The 23,134-nt window shown below is 58.4% G+C and overlaps 2 protein-coding genes across 2 annotated transcripts; both read right to left on the bottom strand.

Moving 5' to 3' along the window:
* Positions 1-261: 261 nt before the first annotated feature.
* GRHPR (glyoxylate and hydroxypyruvate reductase) lies at positions 262-9,257 on the bottom strand. The gene is made up of 9 exons (XM_036404036.2): positions 8,932-9,257; positions 8,195-8,325; positions 8,049-8,121; positions 4,128-4,244; positions 3,873-3,961; positions 2,737-2,841; positions 2,124-2,259; positions 1,658-1,788; positions 262-525 (listed from the first exon to the last, which is right to left on the bottom strand). The coding sequence occupies exons 1-9, from the start codon at positions 9,000-9,002 to the stop codon at positions 404-406; spliced, it is 975 nt and encodes a 324-aa protein (XP_036259929.1). The 5' UTR covers positions 9,003-9,257; the 3' UTR covers positions 262-403.
* Positions 9,258-16,093: 6,836 nt separating this feature from the next.
* Positions 16,094-22,997, bottom strand: ZBTB5 (zinc finger and BTB domain containing 5). Its single transcript, XM_036403940.2, has 2 exons — positions 22,920-22,997; positions 16,094-20,303 (listed from the first exon to the last, which is right to left on the bottom strand). Exon 2 carries the CDS (start codon positions 20,297-20,299, stop codon positions 18,275-18,277), a length of 2,025 nt encoding a protein of 674 aa, XP_036259833.1. The 5' UTR covers positions 20,300-20,303; positions 22,920-22,997; the 3' UTR covers positions 16,094-18,274.
* Between the last annotated feature and the right edge of the window lie 137 nt (positions 22,998-23,134).

Genomic DNA, 23,134 nt, shown 5'->3' with positions numbered 1-23,134 from the left:
CGTGGGCTGGCAGCAGCAGCAGCTCCTGTGCGGCAGCAGATGCATGGACAAAGCTGTTTCCTCCCCTCCCCTGCTGGCCACGAGCCCAGGGAAGGCACTCCTGGCCTCTCACCGTGCCCAGAGCCAGGTTCTGAGGCCAGGTGTGCTGCAGCAGCTCCCTTACAGCATGGCAAGCATTCCCCGTCCAGGGCCAGCCCTCCCCACGGCCAGCTGGCACCCACAGCGCGCCCTGCTCTCAAATAACATCAGCACCACACTGGCTTGGCTGCTACTCTTTAATGGCCCTTTACTGGCTCCTGGGCACCGCAGGGCAGGGGACACGGGCTGGCGTCCCTGGGCGCTGCTGGAGCAGGGTCTGGGCATCAGGGTGTGTCCATCGGGGCCTGGCCACGGGCTCTGTCCATCAGAGGGTCAGCTCGTGGGGCATGGGCTCCCCTCGCAGCCCGGCCAGCAGGTTCCTGGCTGCCAGCACGGCCATGGTGCTGCGCGTGGCGTAGGTGGCGCTCCCGATGTGCGGCAGGACCACTGCGGGGACAGACAGACAGCAGGGACACGGCTCGGCTCTCACGGCTCACCTCTCACCTCTCTGCTCGCCTCAGTGCTCAACCCTCACCTCACTGCTCACCCCTCTCTGCTCACCTCACCCTGCCCCAGCAGCCCCTGCCAGGGCTCTCACAGGTACAGCATTCCCGTGGGTGTTATTTGTGCATGGATAAATATGTAATATTACAGCTAAAAGCAATGTACTCATTAAATACACGTGTAGGAATTGTGCCCTGCCTGGTCTTGTTTCAGAGCTCTCAAATCTCCGAGTCCTGTAAATATTTCCAGAAAGCCTCAGCTCTTACCACTCCTCACACTGCCTACTTTGAGAATAATGCAAACAAATAAAAAATGAGTTTTAGCAAAAAGATAAAGCAGTAGCTATAGGTTTGTACTTCAGAAAGAGACAGCCATGAGCAGTTCCAAATTTTCATGGATGTTCCTGTGGTTTCTTTTTGGAACATACTTTTCCTACCCCAGAAACCCTCTCCCCACAGAGGGAGGACATCCTGTGAGACACTGGCCAAGCAAGCTCCTTCCTAGCCATCCTTCCTCAGCTGCATCGTCCTTCTCCAGAGAAGACAGGTCTAAGTCCTGGCCTGCACCTGCCCCACGTCCCACCCTCCCAGTGCCTGAGGTGCCCAGGTAACAGGCTGCCCACACAGCCCAGCAGCACTCCTGGGACCAGGACTCGCCCAGGCAAACACAGCAGCCCACTTTCAGCCAGAGGGGAATTTTCCACCACAGCTGGTGCCCAGGAGCCCTCAGAACACTCGAGCTGGGCAGGGCCTGAGCTGGGAGCTGGTTTCTCTTTCACGCCCCTGCTATGCCAGGTCATGCATGAATGTCACACACTGAATGAAGGGCCATCACAGGGGTTATCTCAATGCCCTTCTGGAAAATTAAAACAGCTCCCACACTTGTTTGGCATCACATTGATGGGTTTTTACCCCACAGCAGCTCCCTGCATTGCACTGTAGCCCACCTAAACACACCCTGGGCCTGTCCTGTGCTCCAGCACCCACTGCCAGCACTACTGGTGCCCAGGTGTCCCTGTCACACCCGTCCCTGCGGAGCAGCAGCTCTGAGGAGGGGCTGCCAGCCCCACACTCACCGCAGTTCTGGAGGGACAGCAGCGGGTGGTCAGTGGGCAGTGGCTCCGGCGTGGTCACGTCCAGGCCGGCGGCCGCGATCTGCCCCTGGGCCAAGGCCTCGTACAGATCCTCCTGGTTCACCACAGCCCCCCTGCGCGGGCAGGGGACAGCCTGGGTCACTGCTGAGAGCCCAGGGACACAGGGACAGGGCCCCAGGAGTGCCTGAGCCGAGCTCTGACCCTCTCTGGTGTGCCTGAGTGTCCCAGCAGTGCCGAGCTGCCCTGCTCCAGCTGCCCACGCTGGGGGAAGAGCTGGGTGCTCCTGGATTATTGATCTTGTATTTGGCTCACTCCCAATGCTCCCATGCTGCAGCCATGAAGGCTGCATTGCTGCCTGGACTCAGAGCCCAGCAGATCCCCCCACCCTCTCAGACCTGTGCAAGGGCCAGGTCTGCCTTCTCCAGGCACAGGTCAGGGCTGCCAGTACCTGCTCGTGTTGACAAACACAGAAGTCTTCTTCATCCTGCCAAAGAAGTCCTTGTTGCACATGCCCTGGGTGGCCGGGGTCAGGGCACAGGTGACCACCACGAAGTCGGACTCCTCGGCCAGCCTGGCGAGCGGGACTGGGCAGGAACAGGGACACGGCCCACTGCAGCCAGCCCTGCCCTCAGCAGAGCTCCAGGGCCAGCTGCAGCCCCTGCAGGACCCCTGGAACCCAGCCCGTGGGGAGAGCCCACCAGAGCCCCCTCCTGCCAGGAGCAGCTGTCACATTTTGCTCCCGTTCTCTGTGTCCAGCTTCCTCGTGGGAATGGAGCTGACAGAAAATCCCCAATTTTCACAGGGCAGGGGCACAGCAGCAGGACCAGCTGCAGCTCCCACAGAGCTCTGATGAACCCCTGTGAGCCCAGCCATCCCCTGGCTCGGAGGCAGGGGTTCCTGTCAGCCCCACCGTGGGGCACGGCCGGGACGTGGCAGCCCCTCACCCCGGGTACCCCCAGGAGCCCCCAGACCCCCACCTCCCACCTGCAGGTGACAGACCCTGAGTGACCCCCCTGCCGCTCCCGGGCAGGTGCCTGGCCCTGCCCTGGGGCTGTCCTCACCAAACTCAGCCCCAAACTCTGCCGCGCTCTCGGGCTTGGGGCCGCTGCCAGTGTACAGGAACTTCCTGACCCCGAAGGGCTTCAGGCGCCGGGCAACCGCCTGTCCTGCAGTGAGACAGAGCAGAAATTCTCCAGAGCAGAAATCCATTTCGATTTAGGTGAAACGTACATTTTTGAGCTGAGTCTGTGGTTGGAAATCATGGCTATTTAGCCTGACTGCAAAAGCCTGGGCTCAGAGAAACTGCTTCAGTGAAGGACAGAGATAAGGGGGGAGAGACAGAGGGTGATAGGGAGAGACAGAGACAGCTGTGAGAGCAGGTCAGCCTGACCTAGGAATTCTTTCTGATAAACAAGAACTAGCAGCAAATGTCACGGAAAATTTGTAAAAATGAATATGTGTGAACCTATTGGGAAATTATATGCATATGTATCTGAGAGGGGATTAAAAGGGACCTAAAGTTCCCAGAGGTACGGATGTCTTTTAAGGAGAGTAATCCCCACGTGCGTCCGGCGCTGTAATAATAAGCATACCGGCTTTGCAACTTTCACAAAGTTGTGGAGTTTTTGGCTCTCTCCACAAAACACCTGGAGTGAGGGAGGAAGGGCTGGGCTGCCGAGGCTCCACAGCAGCCCAGGGACCAGCACCCGCAGCCTCTGCAGGGCTGCAGCAGTGGGGTCACCCTGTCTGGCTGTGGGTTGGATGGAGAGGTCCTGCTCTGGAAAGGGGACACCGAGCCCGTGGCTGTCCTGGGAGCAGGGACAGGAAGGGCTGCCTGATGGCAAACTCCACAGCTGGATGGTGCCAAGTGTCCCATGGACTTTGCCACTGCGTTTGTGCAACTGAGGGCAGGAGGAGGCAGAGGCTGCTGCGGGGCTGGGGTTGGTGGAAGCACAGGAACAGCTGAGGCTTTAGGGCTGAGGCTGGTGGGGCAGCAGAGCTGCTGGGGATGCTCTGCAGGCTCCCCTCGCTGTGCTCACAGGCTTTAAACAGCTAAGCAGCAGGCCACAGAGAGACCCAGAACAGTGTGGGCTGGAAAAGCCTGCAAAGACCATCTCATTCCAGCCCTCCCAGCTCCAGCAGGAGCACTTCAGCAGCCCAGGCTGAGGGTGAGGCCCCAAGCCCAGCCCTGCCTTACCTATCCTGCCCAGCCCGATGATGCCCACGGTGCTGTCGGACAGGCCATGCCCACACATCCACAGGGGCTTCCAGGTGGTCCAGCCGCCGCTGGCAGGGAGAGCAGGACAGGAACAGGGTCAGGGACCGGACAGAGCCCTGCCCAGGCGCTCGGTGCGAGCTGCACCAACCCCTGCAGCCCCCTGGCCGCAGCCCCTTGTCACAGCCCCTTGTCACAGCCCTGGCACAGCCGCGGGGCTCTGCCTCCCTCGCTCACCTGCGGACCTGCTGGGCGGCCTCGGGCAGGCGGCGGCAGGCTGACAGCAGCAGCGCCACCGACAGCTCGGCCGTGGCGTCGGTCAGCACGTCCGGGGTGTATCCCACGCGGATCCCCCTGCAGCAGAGCGGGCTCTGGGGGCTGCCAGGGCAGCTGGAGCCAGCACTGGGTGCTCCCTGCCAGCCCATGGACAGCCCTGTGCCCGTGCCAGTGCCCATAGACAGCCCTGTGCCCGTGCCAGTGCCCAGGACAGCCCTGTGCCCATCCCAGTGCCCATGGACAGCCCTGTGCCCATCCCAGTGCCCAGGGACAGCCCTGTGCCCATCCCAGTGCCCAGGACAGCCCTGTGCCCATCCCAGTGCCCATGGACAGCCCTGTGCCCATCCCAGTGCCCAGGGACAGCCCTGTGCCCATCCCAGTGCCCAGGGACAGCCCTGTGCCCATCCCAGTGCCCAGGACAGCCCTGTGCCCATCCCAGTGCCCATGGACAGCCCTGTGCCCATCCCAGTGCCCAGGGACAGCCCTGTGCCCGTGCCAGTGCCCAGGACAGCCCTGTGCCCATCCCAGTGCCCAGCACAGCCCTGTGCCCGTGCCAGTGCCCATAGACAGCCCTGTGCCCATCCCAGTGCCCAGGGACAGCCCTGTGCCCATCCTAGTGCCCAGGACAGCCCTGTGCCCATCCCAGTGCCCATAGACAGCCCTGTGCCCATCCCAGTGCCCAGGGACAGCCCTGTGCCCATCCCAGTGCCCATCCCAGCCCTGTGCCCTGCCAGTGCCCAGGGACAGCCCTGTGCCCATCCCAGTGCCCAGCACAGCCCTGTGCCCGTGCCAGTGCCCATGGACAGCCCTGTGCCCATCCCAGTGCCCAGGGACAGCCCTGTGCCCATCCCAGTGCCCAGGACAGCCCTGTGCCCTGCCAGTGCCCATAGACAGCCCTGTGCCCGTGCCAGTGCCCAGGACAGCCCTGTGCCCATCCCAGTGCCCAGGGACAGCCCTGTGCCCGTGCCAGTGCCCATAGACAGCCCTGTGCCCATCCCAGTGCCCAGGACAGCCCTGTGCCCAGGGACAGTGCCCATGGACAGCCCTGTGCCCGTGCCAGTGCCCATGGACAGCCCTGTGCCCGTGCCAGTGCCCAGGGACAGCCCTGTGCCCAGGGACAGCCCTGTGCCCATCCCAGTGCCCAGGGACAGCCCTGTGCCCGTGCCAGTGCCCATAGACAGCCCTGTGCCCATCCCAGTGCCCATGGACAGCCCTGTGCCCATCCCAGTGCCCATGGACAGCCCTGTGCCAGTGCCCAGGGACAGCCCTGTGCCCGTGCCAGTGCCCAGGGACAGCCCTGTGCCCTGCCAGTGCCCATAGACAGCCCTGTGCCCATCCCAGTGCCCAGGACAGCCCTGTGCCCGTGCCAGTGCCCAGGGACAGCCCTGTGCCCAGGGACAGTGCCCATGGACAGCCCTGTGCCCATCCCAGTGCCCAGGACAGCCCTGTGCCCGTGCCAGTGCCCAGGGACAGCCCTGTGCCCGTGCCAGTGCCCATAGACAGCCCTGTGCCAGTGCCCAGGGACAGCCCTGTGCCCATCCCAGTGCCCAGGGACAGCCCTGTGCCCATCCCAGTGCCCATAGACAGCCCTGTGCCCGTGCCAGTGCCCAGGACAGCCCTGTGCCCATCCCAGTGCCCAGGGACAGCCCTGTGCCCGTGCCAGTGCCCATGGACAGCCCTGTGCCCATCCCAGTGCCCAGGGACAGCCCTGTGCCCGTGCCAGTGCCCATGGACAGCCCTGTGCCCATCCCAGTGCCCAGGACAGCCCTGTGCCCATCCCAGTGCCCATGGACAGCCCTGTGCCCGTGCCAGTGCCCAGCACAGCCCTGTGCCCGTGCCAGTGCCCATAGACAGCCCTGTGCCCATCCCAGTGCCCAGGGACAGCCCTGTGCCCAGGGACAGTGCCCATAGACAGCCCTGTGCCCATCCCAGTGCCCATGGACAGCCCTGTGCCCATCCCAGTGCCCAGGGACAGCTCTGTGCCCATCCCAGTGCCCATGGACAGCCCTGTGCCCGTGCCAGTGCCCATGGACAGCCCTGTGCCCATCCCAGTGCCCAGCACAGCCCTGTGCCCGTGCCAGTGCCCATAGACAGCCCTGTGCCCGTGCCAGTGCCCAGGACAGCCCTGTGCCCATCCCAGTGCCCAGGGACAGCCCTGTGCCCGTCCCAGTGCCCATGGACAGCCCTGTGCCCATCCCAGTGCCCAGGGACAGCCCTGTGCCCAGGGACAGTGCCCATAGACAGCCCTGTGCCCATCCCAGTGCCCATAGACAGCCCTGTGCCCATCCCAGTGCCCAGGGACAGCCCTGTGCCCGTGCCAGTGCCCATGGACAGCCCTGTGCCCGTGCCAGTGCCCATGGACAGCCCTGTGCCCATCCCAGTGCCCATGGACAGCCCTGTGCCCGTGCCAGTGCCCAGGGACAGCCCTGTGCCCATCCCAGTGCCCAGGGACAGCCCTGTGCCCGTGCCAGTGCCCAGGACAGCCCTGTGCCCATCCCAGTGCCCAGGACAGCCCTGTGCCCGTGCCAGTGCCCAGGACAGCCCTGTGCCCATCCCAGTGCCCAGGGACAGCCCTGTGCCCGTGCCAGTGCCCATGGACAGCCCTGTGCCCATCCCAGTGCCCAGGGACAGCCCTGTGCCCGTGCCAGTGCCCATGGACAGCCCTGTGCCCATCCCAGTGCCCAGGACAGCCCTGTGCCCATCCCAGTGCCCATGGACAGCCCTGTGCCCGTGCCAGTGCCCAGCACAGCCCTGTGCCCGTGCCAGTGCCCATAGACAGCCCTGTGCCCATCCCAGTGCCCAGGGACAGCCCTGTGCCCAGGGACAGTGCCCATAGACAGCCCTGTGCCCATCCCAGTGCCCATGGACAGCCCTGTGCCCATCCCAGTGCCCATAGACAGCCCTGTGCCCATCCCAGTGCCCAGGGACAGCTCTGTGCCCATCCCAGTGCCCATGGACAGCCCTGTGCCCGTGCCAGTGCCCATGGACAGCCCTGTGCCCATCCCAGTGCCCAGCACAGCCCTGTGCCCGTGCCAGTGCCCATAGACAGCCCTGTGCCCGTGCCAGTGCCCAGGACAGCCCTGTGCCCATCCCAGTGCCCAGGGACAGCCCTGTGCCCGTCCCAGTGCCCATGGACAGCCCTGTGCCCATCCCAGTGCCCAGGGACAGCCCTGTGCCCAGGGACAGTGCCCATAGACAGCCCTGTGCCCATCCCAGTGCCCATAGACAGCCCTGTGCCCATCCCAGTGCCCAGGGACAGCCCTGTGCCCGTGCCAGTGCCCATGGACAGCCCTGTGCCCGTGCCAGTGCCCAGGGACAGCCCTGTGCCCGTGCCAGTGCCCATGGACAGCCCTGTGCCCATCCCAGTGCCCAGGGACAGCCCTGTGCCCGTGCCAGTGCCCAGGGACAGCCCTGTGCCCATCCCAGTGCCCAGGGACAGCCCTGTGCCCGTGCCAGTGCCCATAGACAGCCCTGTGCCCATCCCAGTGGCCAGGGAGCCGGAACAGGGGTGCAGGGGGTGACCCCAGCCATGCAGGGGGTGCAGAGGGTGACCCCAGCCATGCAGGGGGTGACCCCAGCCATGCAGGGGGTGCAGGGGGTGACCCCAGCCATGCAAGTGGGTGACCCCAGCAGCACAGGGGTGCAGAGGGTGACCCCAGCCATGCAGGGGGTGACCCCAGCCATGCAGGGGGTGCAGAGGGTGACCCCAGCCATGCAGGGGGGGACCCCAGCAGCACAGGGGTGCAGCCCACCAGCCAATAGGGACCAGTGGGATGTGGGTGTGCCGGGGAGGGGGTCCCGAATGGGGCACGGGGCAGGGGGTGCAGAGCGGGGGAGGGAATGGATCGGGGTCGGAGCAGGGCAGGAGAGGGGCAGCGTTACCGCTTCTTGATCTCGTCCAGGGCCAGGTGGTCAAAGCCCACGGACAGGGTGCTGATGACCTTCAGGCCGGGCCCTGCAAGACACGAGGGGCGCTGCGGCGGCTGTCGGGGCCCGGGGCGGGCCGGGGGAGCGGGGTCAGCACGCACCGGCCGCGTCCAGCACCTCGCGGTCGATGCGGTCCGAGAGCAGGCACAGCAGCCCCTGAGCGCCCGCCACGCCCGCCAGCAGCTCGGCCCGCGGCACCGGCTCCTCCGAGTCCCACTGCTGCACGCGGCACCTGCGGAACCGGGACACACCGGCACCGGCACCGGCACCGGGACCGTCACACATCGGCACCGGCACCGGGACACACCGGCACCGGGACACACCGGGACACACCGGGACACACCGGCACCGGGACACACCGGCACCGGCACCGGCACCGGGACCGGCACCGGAACCGTCACACATCGGCACCGGCACCGGGACACACCGGCACCGGGACACACCGGGACACACCGGGACACACCGGCACCGGGACCCGGGACACACCGGCACCGGCACCGGCACCGGCACCGGAACCGGCACCGTCACACATCGGCACCGGCACCGGGACACACCGGCACCGGGACACACCGGGACACACCGGGACACACCGGCACCGGCACACACCGGCACCGGGACCCGGGACACACCGGGACACACCGGGACACACCGGGACACACCGGGACACACCGGGACACACCGGCACACACCGGCACCGGGACCCGGGACACACCGGGACACACCGGGACACACTGGCACCGGCACCGGAACACAGCGGGACCCGCACCGGCACCGGGACCGACCCGCACCGGGACCCGCACCGGCACCGGGACCGGGACCCGCGGCGCCCCGCGCTCACCCGCTGGCCTGGGACAGGACCCGCAGCCCCTCGGCCGGGATCCGCCGCGTCACGAACACCGACATGGCCATGGCCGCCGCCACCCGACCCGCCACGGTCACCGAGCCGCCGGGACAGCCCCGAGAACACCGGAACACCCGGGAACACCGGAACAGTCTGGGAACACCGGAACAGTCTGGGAACACCGGAACAACCGGGAACACCGGAACACCCGGGAACACCGGAACAACCGGGAACACCGGAACAACCGGGAACACCGGAACAGTCTGGGAACACCGGAACAACCGGGAACACCGGAACAGCGCGGACAGCGCGGGAACAGCGGAACAGCCCCGGGCACGCCGGAACCGCCCGCCCGCCTCTCCGGGGCCGCCCCGCCCCGGGCCCGCCTCCTGCGGGGTCGCTCCGTGCGTGCGGCCGCCCGTACCTGGGCAGTCAGGTGTGTCCGTGCATGGGCAGGTGTGTCCATACCTGAGCGGGCAGGTGTGTTCATGCACGACAGGTGTGTCCATCCATGGGCAGGTGTGTCCATGCACGGGCAGGTGTGTCCATGCATGGGCAGGTGTGTCCATACCTGAGCGGGCAGGTGTGTTCGTGCACGACAGGTGTGTCCATGCACGGCAGGTGTGTCCATGGACAGGTGTGTCCATGCACAGACATAGGGACATCCCTGCCGGGGACATGGGGACGTCCCTGCGCAGGAAAAGGAGGCTCAGGGGGCCCTTGTGGCTCTGCACGGCTCCTGCCAGGAGGGCACAGCCGGGGGGGCCGGGCTGTGCTCCAGGGACCAGGGACAGGAGCAGAGGGAACGGCCTCAGGCTGGGCCAGGGCAGCTCAGGGTGGGCACAGCAGGAATTTCCCCATGGAAAGGGGGCTCAGGAACTGCCTTGGCACTGCCCAGGGGGTTTGGAGTGCCCAGCCCTGCAGGTGTCCCCTGGAGGTGGCACTCAGCCCTGGGCTGGGGACAGGGTGGGGATGTCAGAGTTCTCGTGCAGCCTGACGGGTCCATGGCGCTGTGATGCCCACGTGCATGCACACGCACCTGTGCTCACGCTTTCTCTCACGGACAGGTGTGTGTGTGTGCACACGTACAGGTGTGCGCATTCTCACACACACACAGCGCTGGGGCTCCTGTGGCCTGAGACCCCCCCACAGCCTCTGGTGGCAGCTTTGGGGTGTCCCACGGGGGTCACCTGCCTCCTCTCGCCTGGCTGTGAGACTCTGCTCATGAATTAACCCAGATTAAATTGCCTGGAGAGCTGATTCCAACACCTTGTGTGACTGCAGGTGCGGGCAGGGGATATTTTCACCTCCGAGGAGGGGAGAGAATGGTGCACCTGACTCCATCTCATCAGGAGGCTAATTAATTACTGTATTATACAATATTATTCTTTACTATGTTACACCATGTTACATTGCATCTAAACTGAATCTGCCAAGCACTCAACCCTGCTCACACTGCCCAGAATCTCATGACTGTCACCCAACAGTCCTGACACACACACACACACACACCTGGGCCTGACAGGCCAAGGAAACACAACTCCATCACTGTGGGTGAACAATCTCCACATTGCATTCTGCTGTGGCACAAACACAGGCACAGCAAATCAGATAATAATAAATACAATAACAATATTATAATAAATAAATGAAATTATTATTTTCTCTGAGGTTGAGAGAATGTGAAACCCAGAAATATTCTTGGGAAGGATTGGGCCTTGCTTTTCTCTGTGAGGAGAAATGTGGCCACAGGAGCCCAGGTGTCAGGACCCAGGACACCCCTCTGTCTGTCCTGAGCAGCCCAGACCCTGCCAGGGGGCTCAGAGACCCTGGCACAGAGCCCAGGATGCCCCTGTGGGTTTGATTGTGACCCCTGGGGCAAGTTACCAACCTTAGAGGAAGATCTGCAGGCCATAACAGTTTGGATAGAATAATAGTGAAGTTATCACGAGGTGAAAAAGTAGATTTTGGGGTTTTTGGTATGGGGGTTCAGGAGAAAAGATGGAGGGATCTGGGCATGTCCAGCCTTTCTCCTTCTTCTTGGCCTCCATCTCCTGGGTGATGTTGGCACTTTTGGGTTGGTTTAGAGTAGGAGCTCAGTGTCTAACATGGGTGACAGGTATTGGGAAGTAACTGTAAATATTGCACAGGTAGTTTTTAGTATAAAAAGATAACCCTGCCCTGGGGCAGGCAGAGTGCCTCTGACTGTCCTGCTGAGCGGACCTGGGCAGGACAGGAGAAAGGATTTTATAGATAAGGAACAATAAACAACCTTGAGACTGAGAAATGAAGAGCTCTGACTCCTTCTTTGAGTGTCAGGCTGGGAAAAGAGACTCTCTAACATTTTTTAAAGTCACTGTGAGCAGCTAGGGACACGACACCCAGGGCACGGTGATCTCGGCAGTTCACACAGCTTAGTGCTGTCTCTTGGAAGGAGCAGAGGCAGACAGGGACACACGACACCATTGTGAGCAGGGGGAAGGTGCAGTTTAAGGTACAGGCACCAGAACATGGCTCCATGTGGGATTCATTCTGCTGCTCCAGGTGGGATTTCCCTTATCATGATGTACCATCAGCACGCTGTCAGATTATGCCAGCAGAATTGGTTTTATTTTTTAATAATTGCTTGAAAGTTTGTTTTGTGCTGCTGAGCTGGGTGTCATTTGGGCTGACACCTGTTCTGCCCCCTGATCAGTCTGGATTAGTGTCAGGAGCACCTGCTCTCCAGGGTGACACCTCCAGGCTCCTCCTGCTGGGCTTTTCCAGTTCCCCCATGGACGTGGTGCAGGCACCCCCAGACCCTCCAGCAGCCTCCACGCTCTGGGCCAGGGGCACAGAGAGACAGAGACCCCCGGAGAAGGTTTATTTACAGAACAGAGTGCACATTTCTGGCCACAATCTGGTTTTGTCCATTACAAGCACCTGTAAATGCTCTCCTTTACCGTGGTGTGGAGTCCCCCGGCCCTCCCTGGTCCCTGCTGAGGGGAGGTTGTGGTGCTGACACTGCCCTCAGGGTGACCCTGGCTCTGGATAACCATCCCTTGTTTCCTGTTGGGGAAGATGGAACAGGAAAGTCTTACAAATATGATTGCCTGGCAAAACATTTTGAGAATATGGGAACTACAAGCAAGACTGAAATGAAAGCAAGCCTTGAGATCCCTCAGTTACTGAACAACTGGAAAACAATGGTGTGGCTGCTGAAGGTGATCCCCTCTTGATGGAACAACACCCTCTGCTTGCAGACAGGCCCAAGGCTCAGAGCAGGCCCTGCCAGCTTGGCAGAAGGGCCCAAAGAGGAGTTTTTAGTGTTTAAAATGTAGCACAGTGTGGTAATGTAATGATTCTTCCAGGCTGTATGTAAATGCTATAGGATTTGTACCTTGTACTAGATTGGTTAGTGAGAATCAGAATATTCAACACAGAAGAAGATTTATGGTATTGCAATGGGAACCTTGCTCTCTTACCCCTTTTACTCTCTTATGCTTTTGCTCTCTTACTCTCTCACCCTCTCATCCTCTTTACCCCTCTCTTCTCTTTTTACTGCTCTGAGCTGTGGCTGCCAGCTCCAGCAGGGCCCTGCACGTGGCCCTTTGCAATAAACCCCAAATTCCAAGCCCTGGCTGCAGAGATCTCTCATCTCCATCCATTCCGACCATCCCACCCCCCGACACTCCTACAGTTTCCCGTTTTGGGGGTTTCTGGGTAAAACCCACACACATGTGTAAATGCCTGGTTCTGTCTGCACCTCGCGGTTTGTTGCAGGCAGAGCTGACTGTCCCAGCTCTGGGAAACTGAAAACCTTTCAAAGAGGGCTGGAAGAGAGGGAGAGGAGTGTGTGGTGGGACACTGCCACAGCTCTCTGCCCCCCAGGTGTGGCTGCCACTCCTCCACACTGCCATCCATCCATCCATCCATCCATCCATCCATCCATCCATCCATCCATCCATCCATCCATCATCCATCCATCCATCCATCCATCCTTCCCTCCTGCTGCCAAGAGGCAAGGACTTGGGCAGAGCTGGGAATGCCACCCTCTCTGGTACAACTGGTGTTTGACTGATGCCAGGGTGGGACACAACAAACCCCAGCTGTCCCTCTCTGGAGGGAAACCTCAGCCACCCCAGGCACAGATGGCAGCGCTTCAGAGGATACAGGAGCCTCTACAGGCGTGGCAGCCCCTTGCAAAAAGCCAGAGAATGGGGTGGGTGTCTGCCCATCCCATCCCACCCCATCCCACCCCATCCCATCCCATCCCATCCCATCCCATCCCATCCCATCCCATCCCATCCCATCCCATCCCAATCACCCCATTATCCAATTATCCCATCCCAATCTGTGGGAATCCTCAAAATCAGAGGGGTTTAGGAAAGCTGCAAAAGGCAGGCCCCAGAGACAGCAGAACTGGGATTGGAGCTGAGCAGCAGCCATGAGATTGGTCAGCAGAAAAATTATGTAAAAAGTAGAAAAGCAAGGACAAATAGAGCAATGGTCTGTGTATTAATGCTTGTCTGGAATAACTCCCTGAGCTACAGAAAGTTTATCTAGCAAGATATTGGGAAGTTTGAAGCTTAATAACGGAGCTCTGTGCATTGTGCTTTAAGGCTCACAAGCAGGTATTGTATTTGAAATAAGCAAGCATTGTTTAACCACAGGTACCTGTGCTTATAGTGATTGGACAGAACTACTGTCAATATAGAATAGTTACTGTACAGATATAAACACTGTCAATGTGCTTTTGCTTTGTGGGATTGGGCAAAAAACTCCTGGAGTGAGTTGTGACATTGAGTTGTGTGTCTGCTGCCTGGGATGTGAGCTGGTGGCATCTTCCCATTGCCATAGCCATGGAATGGGAGTGATGCTGGGAAATCAAACAGCTCCAGGCACGTTCCCAGCAGCCCTGTCCTGTCTGTGGTTTGTGCACAGGCCCCGGCTGGGGATATCAGTGATCACTTCTCTGGTAGCAGTACCGGCGGGGGGAGCTGCCCTGCATCACGGGAGGAACTGTAACACATTTATCAGTAACTTTGGATCCACAAGCATGGCTGGTTGTGCGGGCCTGCCAGAAATAGTTCTGGAGGTTTGTAACCTGGACTGAGCAGGAAAGGCTGGTGGCCATGCTGGTGGGGAGGAAGGCAGTGTGCTCTGGGCATCCCAGCTGGCTGGGGACTGCCCAGACTGCAGTGGGAATGAGCACTGGATTTGCTGTGAAAACCATGTCCCACGCATGAGGTATGGGACATGGGACATGGGACATGGGACATGGGACATGGGACAGGTGCAGGGCCAGGAGTTAGAGCTGTCTTCTCTGGAGTAGGATGAGGCAGCTGGGGAAGGGTGGCCAGGACCCAGAAGGTGTGGGTCCAGGGGGAGCTCACTGCTCTCCAAGAGTCCTCAGTGCTGACTCTGGGGATGCTGGTGGTGGTGGTGGTGGAGCTGCTGTGACACTGCAGGATGGTGGCCAAGCATCTGAGAGGTTTCTGGTGACAACAGGGACTGGCCTGGTGTCCGAGCAGGTGTGCCAGGCTCCCCAGGTGCTCAAAGAAGCAGACATGAGCTGGTAAATCAGCTGCCACGGGGACTGGAGCACGGGGCTCAGGTGTCCATCCCAGAACTCCCCTGAGACAAGCACCTCCTGCACCTGAGACATCCTCCTGTGAAAAATGCCTGTATTTTATGATTGGCTTTTCGCAAATATTCAAATGAATATTCTTTGTGTTCTGTCAGAAAGTTGTGCTGTATTAGTTCTCTTAAGTAGTGTGTTAAATATAGTTTTAGGTTATAAAAAATGTTAAAATAGAAACCATGCTATGTAGGATACTTTTTCTAAAGAAAGGACTCACACTGAGATAGCAGCCACAGGACACCTGAATCTTTCAGAGAAATGGAATTTCTTGCTCCATTATCAGGAGAAATGAACTTCTTCCTGCCTCGCTCAGCCCTGAAGAGCTGTCAGGATTCAGAGGAAGCAGCTGACACTGCCCAGACAGAATCCTGTGTTTGAATGGAATTTATGCACCATGGATGAAGTATATGAATGTGCAACAGGCTGTTGTTTTAAGGGTTAATCCTCTGTTAACCTGGGTTCTTTCTGGGGCTTGTGCTGCCCAGAAAAGGTACCCAGACTGTCTGTAACTCTTTGTTTTTATTGTCTCATATTGTCCTAATTCAATTTGTCCAAATTATTATTACTCTAATTGTATTGCTATTTTTAATAACCATTTTATTATTATTAAGCTTTTAAAATTTTAAAAACAAGTGATTGGTGTTTTTCACACTCCCATGAGGGATTCAGAGAGGAGCAGTGACCACGGATCATGAATTTCACAGGTGCTGTGTAAATATTACGTCATCAACAAAAGTAATCCAAAGAACGCTACAGGGGACAAAATTATTACCAAGGTGAGGTTTTTATGATCCCTTGTGCAGTCACAATTTTTTCTGTACAGGCTGGCGTGGAGAGCCCCGCAGCAGTGAAGCCAGGCAGACACAGCCACACAGAATGCAGGGTTTATTTCCAGGTGCTTTGGAACAGACAGCCCCAGGCCTCCAGGCCAGATCCCCTGTGCAAAGCTCAGCTCTGAGCACAGTCCAGCATCAGCTCTCCAGGCTGTGGGGTGGAGAGGGCAGCTCAGGCCCCGCGTGTTCATTCATGCTATCCCCAGGAATTTATTGCTGTGTTCAGGAAGACTCAGAAGGCTGCGAGGCAGCTGCAGGCTCCAGGCTCACACCAACTGACCATGGAATTTAAAGCTGCCGCTGCCAAAAGCGCTCCTTCAGAAATTCTTCACAAAGAAAGAATACAGAACTGATATTCCACATCAAAATCTTTATAAAAACACTTCAGGAGTCCAGTCAAGTGTTTATCTGCTCATATTAGTTCCTAGTTAGTCTCACTGCGCAAAGAGATGCTTTATTCCAAAACATTGCAACAATTCAAAAATGTGGATGTGCTACAGGAAACACAAAGTGAAAAAAAAGCCTTGTTTTTGAAATGCAAAACACTAGAAATGCAATGAAGATGAAACAGTGTTACTTGAAAAAGCAACACAAGAAAATATTAAAGTACAAAATACTGCATTTTACTGATGTTTGGGAGAGTGTTTATGCAGCTCAGTGCTGTTAGTCCCCAATACTGAAATTTAAAACAAAACACAGCATATCCCACTGCTTCAAAAAAGTGTTATTTTAATGCTTAAAAAAAAAATCAGAGATATGACCATTAAGTAACTCCTATAACAAAATAGTAACATTTTAAAGGAATTAACCCACCCATCTCCTATGTTTCTGCACTCCTCAGATGGTCAAGGTGCAAACAACACCTGCTGACAAGGCAGGTGCAGGGACTCCCCTGCCTCACCTGAGCAGAAGGACACCCTGCAGCCCTGACCCAGCCCCTCTCAGCTGAGCTGCATTTACCACCAGCAGAAAGGCTCTGGAAATTTATTTTAAAACTTAACATTGCTGAGCACAGTGCGTGTGCCCCTTTGACAAGGGAGAAAGGAGGCTGCAGGCAGTGTTAAGTAATGGTGGCACCAAGAAGAGGAAATTAAAAAGAGATTTACATGATTTATGTAGAAAAAGATAAATTTCTGCTGCGTGCGTATGGTGCCATTTTTAAAAAAATTAAATTTACATTAGCTTTTTTTTTAAATGTAAGGGGAAAAGTACTTTTATGACACTATCTTAAGTGGATTTGAGGAGGACGTTTTACAGGATGTGAGCCAGCCGTGCCCTGGCAGCCAGGAGGGCCAGCCACATCCTGGGGGTGTCAGCAGCAGGGTCGGGGAGGGATTGTCCTGTCCTGTGCTGCTCTGCTCTGGGGCAGCCTCAGCTCAGGTGCTGGGGCAGTTTTGAGCACCATCATACCAAAGACATTAAGCTGTTAGAGGCTGCCCAGAGGAGGCCAGGGGGTGGTGAGGGCTCTGGAGAGGAAGCTTCATGAGGAGCAGCTGAGGGCACTTGGTTTGCTCAGCCTGGAGGAGAGGACACTGAGGTCAGACCTCACCAGGGCCTTCATCATCCTCCTGAGGAGCAGCAGAAGGGCAGGCACAGAGCTCCTCACTCTCGTGACCTGTGACAGGACGTGAGAAAACGGCTGAGGGTGAATCAGGGGAGGTTTAGGTTGGCTATCAGGAAAGGTTTTTCACCCAGAGGGTGGTCTGGCACTGAACAAGATCCCCAGGGACAGGGTCACAACCCCAAAGCTGCCTGAGGCGAAGAAGTGTCAGGCACAAATGGGATGGTTGGGGTATCCCCTGCAAGGCCAGGAGCTGGACACAGTGATCCTGAGGGCTCCCTTCCAGCTGAGCATACTCTGTGATTCTGTGCAATATGGCAGAGGAGGACTGCTCCTGACCCAGGAGCCATTGGCTCCAAGGACAGACCCACAGCTGCCAAGGGAAGTCACTCAGTGCGCAGGGCAGGAAATTAAAGGCTGGAGATAAGAGCAAAAGACAACGTGCTCGCGCCATAACGGGGACCAGATGGGCTGTGGGCATCTGGGAACAGCGAGGTGCTGCCTTGTGCGGCCAAAAAAGCCATCACAAATTCCCTCTCCTTCAAAACAACAGACAAAGACAAGCTCTGCTCAAACTTCTGCGTATATAGAAGTGTAACATTGGAGATACAAACTGGTTAAAATACTGCTAGGAATAGCACAAACAAGAGACAGTACTTCACTTACCACTTAATACTCGCTTCTACAAAAAAAAAAAAACCAAAAAAAACAGCCAAATATCCAGATCTTGCTGTGTTAAAGTTATATGTACACCTGACAGTCCAAAAGTTACTTGTCTGGGATTTAATTTAAGCACCTTGATTACACAGTGTCCTTTACTACAAAACAGCCAAACATACATTCATAATCCTAGAACTATCCTCATAATTAGCGTATTTTAAAGCATTATGTCAGACAGGTGCAGCCTAAGCCGTTTCTCTCTTTTAAAGGTAAAGGGGTCTGCACCACCATCCTCATGTAATGCAGCAACTCATGTTACAGTAATCATTTAAATGCTTTCACTGTTACAAAATGCTTTAGAGAGAAGGAAAAAAAAAAAACAAAAAGAGAAAAGAAACGCGCACGTCAGTTTGTCAGTTTGCTGTTGTCAGACCGTGCCATCTCAGGAGACCCCCGTGCTGTCGCCCCTCTGCCCTGCAAAGGGGCTGGTGGCCGTGGGGCCCCATCCCCATCCCCGCCGCGGGGTCGCATCCCCATCCCGCCGCGCGGCTCCCGGCGGCGGCACCCGCGAGGTAGGTACCGGATATCCCCAAAGGCAGAGCCGAGCCGTGCCGGCGCCGGGCGCGCCGCTGTCCCTCCCCGCCGGCAGCGAGGCTGCTCCGCTCACAGCAAGCTGCTGGGCAGGTTGCTGCTCTGCCACCTGAGGCAGGTGGTCTTAGAGTGTTTGTACAGGTGGCTGGACTGGCTGAAGCGCTTGCCGCACTTGAGGCAGGCGTAGGGCTTCTCCCCCGTGTGCACGCGGATGTGCTTCTTGCAGTCCGTCAGCGTCAGGAAGGTCTTGCAGCAGATCTTGCAGGCGTACTTGCGCGCGCCCTCCACCACCAGCACGTTGTGCTCCGACAGAGCCTTCTTGCACTTGGACAGCACGTCGGCCGAGGCGCGCGTCAGCTGCGGCGGGCCCGGCTGCGACAGGTGCCCGCCCTCGAAGGACGCGCCGCCGTTCAGCATCAGCTGCGAGCCCGACGAGCTCTCCTGCAGCTGCGAGCCCCGCACGGAGGTCACCACGGGCATCTTGGGGGCGATGCGCCGGTAGCCAGGAAAGCCGCCCGCTCCTCCCCTCACGGAGCCCATCATGGCCCGGGACAGCGAGTGCAGGCCCAGCCCCGAGCGGGGGAAATCCATGCTGAACTGCTCTGCTGCTCGGTAGCCGGAGGTCTGCACGCACGGCAGGCCCATCACATCCTGCATGGGCCTCACAAAGTGGGAGTCCGTGGGCTCGCTGAACGGGTTCTCCACGTGTGAGACAGCAGCAGAGGAATGGCCACCGGCGGGCCCCGACTCCGGGCTCATCAGGTACGGGGCGTCGCTGTCCATCCTGCAGTCACTGGTGGTGTTGGGAATGTTGTCGTCGTTGTTTTGGCCGGCGCCAAAGCCACCTCCCCTGCTTTTATTCAAAAAATTCGAAATGCTGAAAGAGGACTTGTGTTCCAGGTTGTTGGACACCTCCATGATGTGGATGTCCCCCACCCTGTCGGTGCTGGACTGGGGGTCCGAGAAGCTGCGGTCGCTGCTCTCAGGGCTCAGCTCGATCTTCTCTGCACTCACCACCCCTCCTTCCACCTCCACGGACTCACTGCCCTCTGCCTGGGAGGTGACATCGCTCACCTCATCCTGGGGCTCCGGGGAGCTCAGGGGCTCAGACTTCACCACCACCCTCATGTGCTCCTTCTCATTCAGGCTGACCTCTGGGTTTTCACACGGGAAGTTGCTCTTCTCAGCAGCAGCCTCCTGGTCAAAGCTGGTCTCCACCTGCGTGGCCTGGGACGCCATGGACATCTGGGAGATGTTCCCCCCGCCATTGTCTGACTGGCTGGGCACTTGGGCATCCTCCTGAGCACCGAAAGACTGGTCAAACATGATGGTGTTGTCCTCCTGGTTATCGGCCACCGCGTCGGCCTTGGAGTTGTCCACCATCTTGAGCGAGTCGGGCGAGAAGAAATCCTCGCGGGAGTGCACGACGGGCTGCCCGCTCTCCGCAGCGCCGTCAGTGCCGGGCTCGTCCAGGGCGGGCCGCGCGCGCTGGCGGGCGCGCTCCTCGGAGGACTGCTTGCGCTTGTGCAGGCGGCGCATGGGGAAGGCGGCGCGCTGCTCCAGCCCCCCGCGCAGCGCCGCGCCCGCCGCGCCCGCCGGCTCCTCAGCGCCCTGCGCCGAGCCCAGCGCCGAGCTGACGATGCTGAGCCCCAGCTGCTGCAGCATGAAGGAGCGCTGCAGCCGCGCGCTCTGCTCCTGCGCGCGCTCGCTGGGCGGCGACAGCGGCAGCGTCCGCGTCGTCAGATAGTGCTTGCAGGCCTTGACCACCGAGTTGAGGTGCAGGTGCGAGGCGGCCAGCAGCACGTCCATGACGTTGCTCTCGCCCAGCATCAGCGTGGAGGTGTACATCATGTCGATGAGCGCGGCGAAGGCCTCGGCCGTCACCACCTCGCTGTCCAGCTGGATCATGTTCATGCTCTGGTCGCCCTCGGCCACGGTGAAGAGCGCGCGGAAGTGCGTGCTGCAGGCGGCCAGCACCGAGCGGTGCGCCTTGAAGTGCCGGTTGCCCACCACGATGACGCAGTCGCACAGCTGCCCGTGCAGCCGCTGGTAGTTGAGCTGCTGGAAGACCTGCTCAAAGTGCCCCGGGAAATCCATGGTCCTGCAAAGCACAAGAGGACCGCGGTGAGGACCAGCGGGCTGAGCAGAGCGGTATTGTACATCAAAGGTGACTCTGACAAAGGGGAGAGAGAATGACGCATCTGACTCCACCATCAGAAGGCTAAAGAATTACTTTGTTATACTACACTATGTACATTTCATCTAAACTGAATCTGCCATGCACTCACTCTTACTCACAACTGCACAGAACTGCCCTCATCTCTGATTCTCCCCTGACTGTCCCGTGACATTCTGTCACAGACATCTTTTATGAAAAATCCTTTCCTTAGGATTTTTCCCTCCTGAGAAGCTGAGAAGCCTCAGGAACAAAATGTAACCAATGGTTATCTGCTGCTGCAGAATGCAACAGGTGGGCCTGGGATTGGCTGATGTGGTTGTTTGTAATTAATGGCCAATTACAGTCAGGTGGCTCAGACTCTCTGTCCAAGACACAATCCTTTGTTATCATTCTTTCTTTTTCTATTATTAACTAGCTAACCTTCAGATGAAATCCTTTCTTCTATTCTTTTCATATATTTTTAATGTAATATATATCATAAAATAATAAATCAAGCCTTCTGAAACATGGAGCCAGATCCTCGTCTCCTCCCTCATCCTAAGACCCCTGTGAACATCATCACAACAGTCCCACACACACACACTTCTTGGCCCTGATAGGCCAGGGGCACAAAACATCCTCACTTTGGGTAAATCATCTCCATATTGCATTCTACTTTAGCACAACATGGGCACAGCAAGCGAGATAAGAATCGTGTTTTCCTTCTTCTCTCGTCTCACAGCTTCTCTCTGTTCAGAGGGCGTGAATACCACAGAGCGGGGCAGCGGGCGTGCTGTGAGCAGAGGGAGGGAACTGGGACTGCCCAGCTGCACAAGGGAAGGCTGCAGGGTGACCTCACCATGGCCCTCCAGCTCTGAAGGGGCTGCAGCAAGGGTGGGACAAGACATTTATGAGAGTCTGCAGGGATGGAGAAAGGGAGTGGGTTCAAATTGAAAGACAGGAGCAGAGCATGGATTGCTCCCTGGCAGGGTGGGAGGCCCTGGCACAGGGTGCCCAGCTGCATCCCTGGCATTGCCCAAGGCCTCGCTGGACACCGGGGCTGGGAGCACCTGGGGCAGTGGGAGGTGTCCCTGCTGTGGCAGGAGCTGGAACAAGACAAGGTGCCCTCCCAGCCCCAACTGCTGTATGATCCTATGGCTGAGTCCTGGTGGGGCTGCAGTGAACCTGGCAATTAGCCTCTTTCACTTACTCACAATCATTCTAGTTTTATTCCGTACTGCCACCTTAGAAAACTACTCAAACTCTAATTAACTCTAATAGTTTATAAAAACATTGGTCTTGTAAGCCAAAGATGGAAGACTAAACCCCTTCTTAGAGTTACCCCACTACCCCCATCTCAGGAAGAAAGGACTCAAACCCTCATCTCCACCTCCTAAAGCTGGCATTTTTGAAGACAAAAGGTGACGGCTGAAAAGCAGACAAACAGTAACTGGCCTGAGTGTAGCACCACCAGATGGGCACAGTACCAAAGCCAGCAGTCTGGAGAACAAGGACGCGCAGTGACAGCCCAGGCTGTGCCACAGAGCTGACCTCAGCACCACAGAGCTGTGCTGGACAGCGTGGGTGACCTCACAGCCGTGAGTAAAACACTCAGTCCTGGCTTGTAAGGCAGTGTGATCACAGTGACAGCGTGCTGCCCCTCTGATACCCTGCTCATACAGGTGGGTAACCCTCCACAGGAGCACTGGGGCTGCTGGCAAAGCACAGCACTGCCCAGCAGCACAACCAGCACCAGGCAGGGTGGTTCCTTCCCTAACTCTCATTTACAGAGCATCAGCCCTGTCTTAGTGGATTCATTTCAACACTACATGGTGATCCTCGGCAATATCCAAACTCTTCCTCATGAAAAAACAGCGAAGTGTAAGACCTGGTGAGATCGGTGTGCCCAAGGCACACACACGCACAAGTTCCTGTGCTCACGTTTATTCTCCAGCAGCAACTCCACAGCATCGATGGGCACAGGACCATAAAGCAGCCAAAAAAAAGGCCACACGGCCAGAATCACACTTTTGAGGAGGGACCAAATGAAAGCCTGCTGATTCAGAAAGTCCATGCTCAGACGTGGACAGTTCGCTGCTTTTCTCTTTCTACTCATGCCTGTGTTTGCTGGGCAGCTCCTCACCTTGCCCGGGACATGCCAGGGATCCCACCGTGTGTCCCTGGGTGGACTCAGAACACGGAGAGCATCGCCAGGTATCACTGGAATACTCAGCGCGGCGAAAACCGAGTCATGTAGAGCCTTTGAGAAGTGCGGCCGGTAACTGGCGGTGGATACCCGGTGTCTCCTGCTGACGGGCGCTCTTCCCCAGACTCTGCCTTGTTTTTGCCCGGTTTATTCCCTTGCGCATCACCTACAGCAGCCACGATGCGCGCCCCTCCCAGAGAGGAACCTGCACCCAGCGCGGCACCAGCTCCGGGCACCGGGAGACTCCGCTCCGTGCCGCGCACGGGACATAAAGGGGAGACCGGAGAGCCCCGGTCCCGCCTGACGCCGGGGTCACCGGTCTCCACCTCACCGCCGCCCCCCGCCCCGCTCACCTGCGGTGTCCGTGCGGGAAGGGCCGTGAGAGGCTCGGGCTCGGGACTGGGCTTAGGCCTGGGCTCGGGACTGGGCCTGGGACTGGGCTCGGCCTCGGCCCCGGCCCCGCTCCCGCCGCTCCGGCCCCGCCCGCCCCGCCCCGCCGCGTCGACACTTCGCGTCACTTCCGGCCGCTGCCGGCGCGGGCGCTGCCCACAGCCAATCGACGGCCTCG

The sequence above is a fragment of the Molothrus ater genome, chromosome Z, assembly GCF_012460135.2.
Source record: "Molothrus ater isolate BHLD 08-10-18 breed brown headed cowbird chromosome Z, BPBGC_Mater_1.1, whole genome shotgun sequence".
Classification (NCBI taxonomy): Eukaryota; Metazoa; Chordata; class Aves; order Passeriformes; family Icteridae; genus Molothrus; species Molothrus ater.
This window is presented reverse-complemented; position numbering and strand designations above follow the sequence as displayed.

Excerpts from the sequence above, each read along its gene's own strand:
- GRHPR (XM_036404036.2), bottom strand. The coding sequence starts at position 9,002 with ATGGCCATGTCGGTGTTCGTGACGCGGCGGATCCCGGCCGAGGGGCTG. Across the intron at positions 3,962-4,127 it reads GCCGCCCAGCAGGTCCGCAG|CGGCGGCTGGACCACCTGGA; the intron begins GTGAGCGAGGGA and ends TCTCCCTGCCAG. Across the intron at positions 2,260-2,736 it reads AGAGTTTGGGGCTGAGTTTG|TCCCGCTCGCCAGGCTGGCC; the intron begins GTGAGGACAGCC and ends GTTCCTGCCCAG.
- ZBTB5 (XM_036403940.2), bottom strand. The coding sequence starts at position 20,299 with ATGGATTTCCCGGGGCACTTTGAGCAGGTCTTCCAGCAGCTCAACTAC.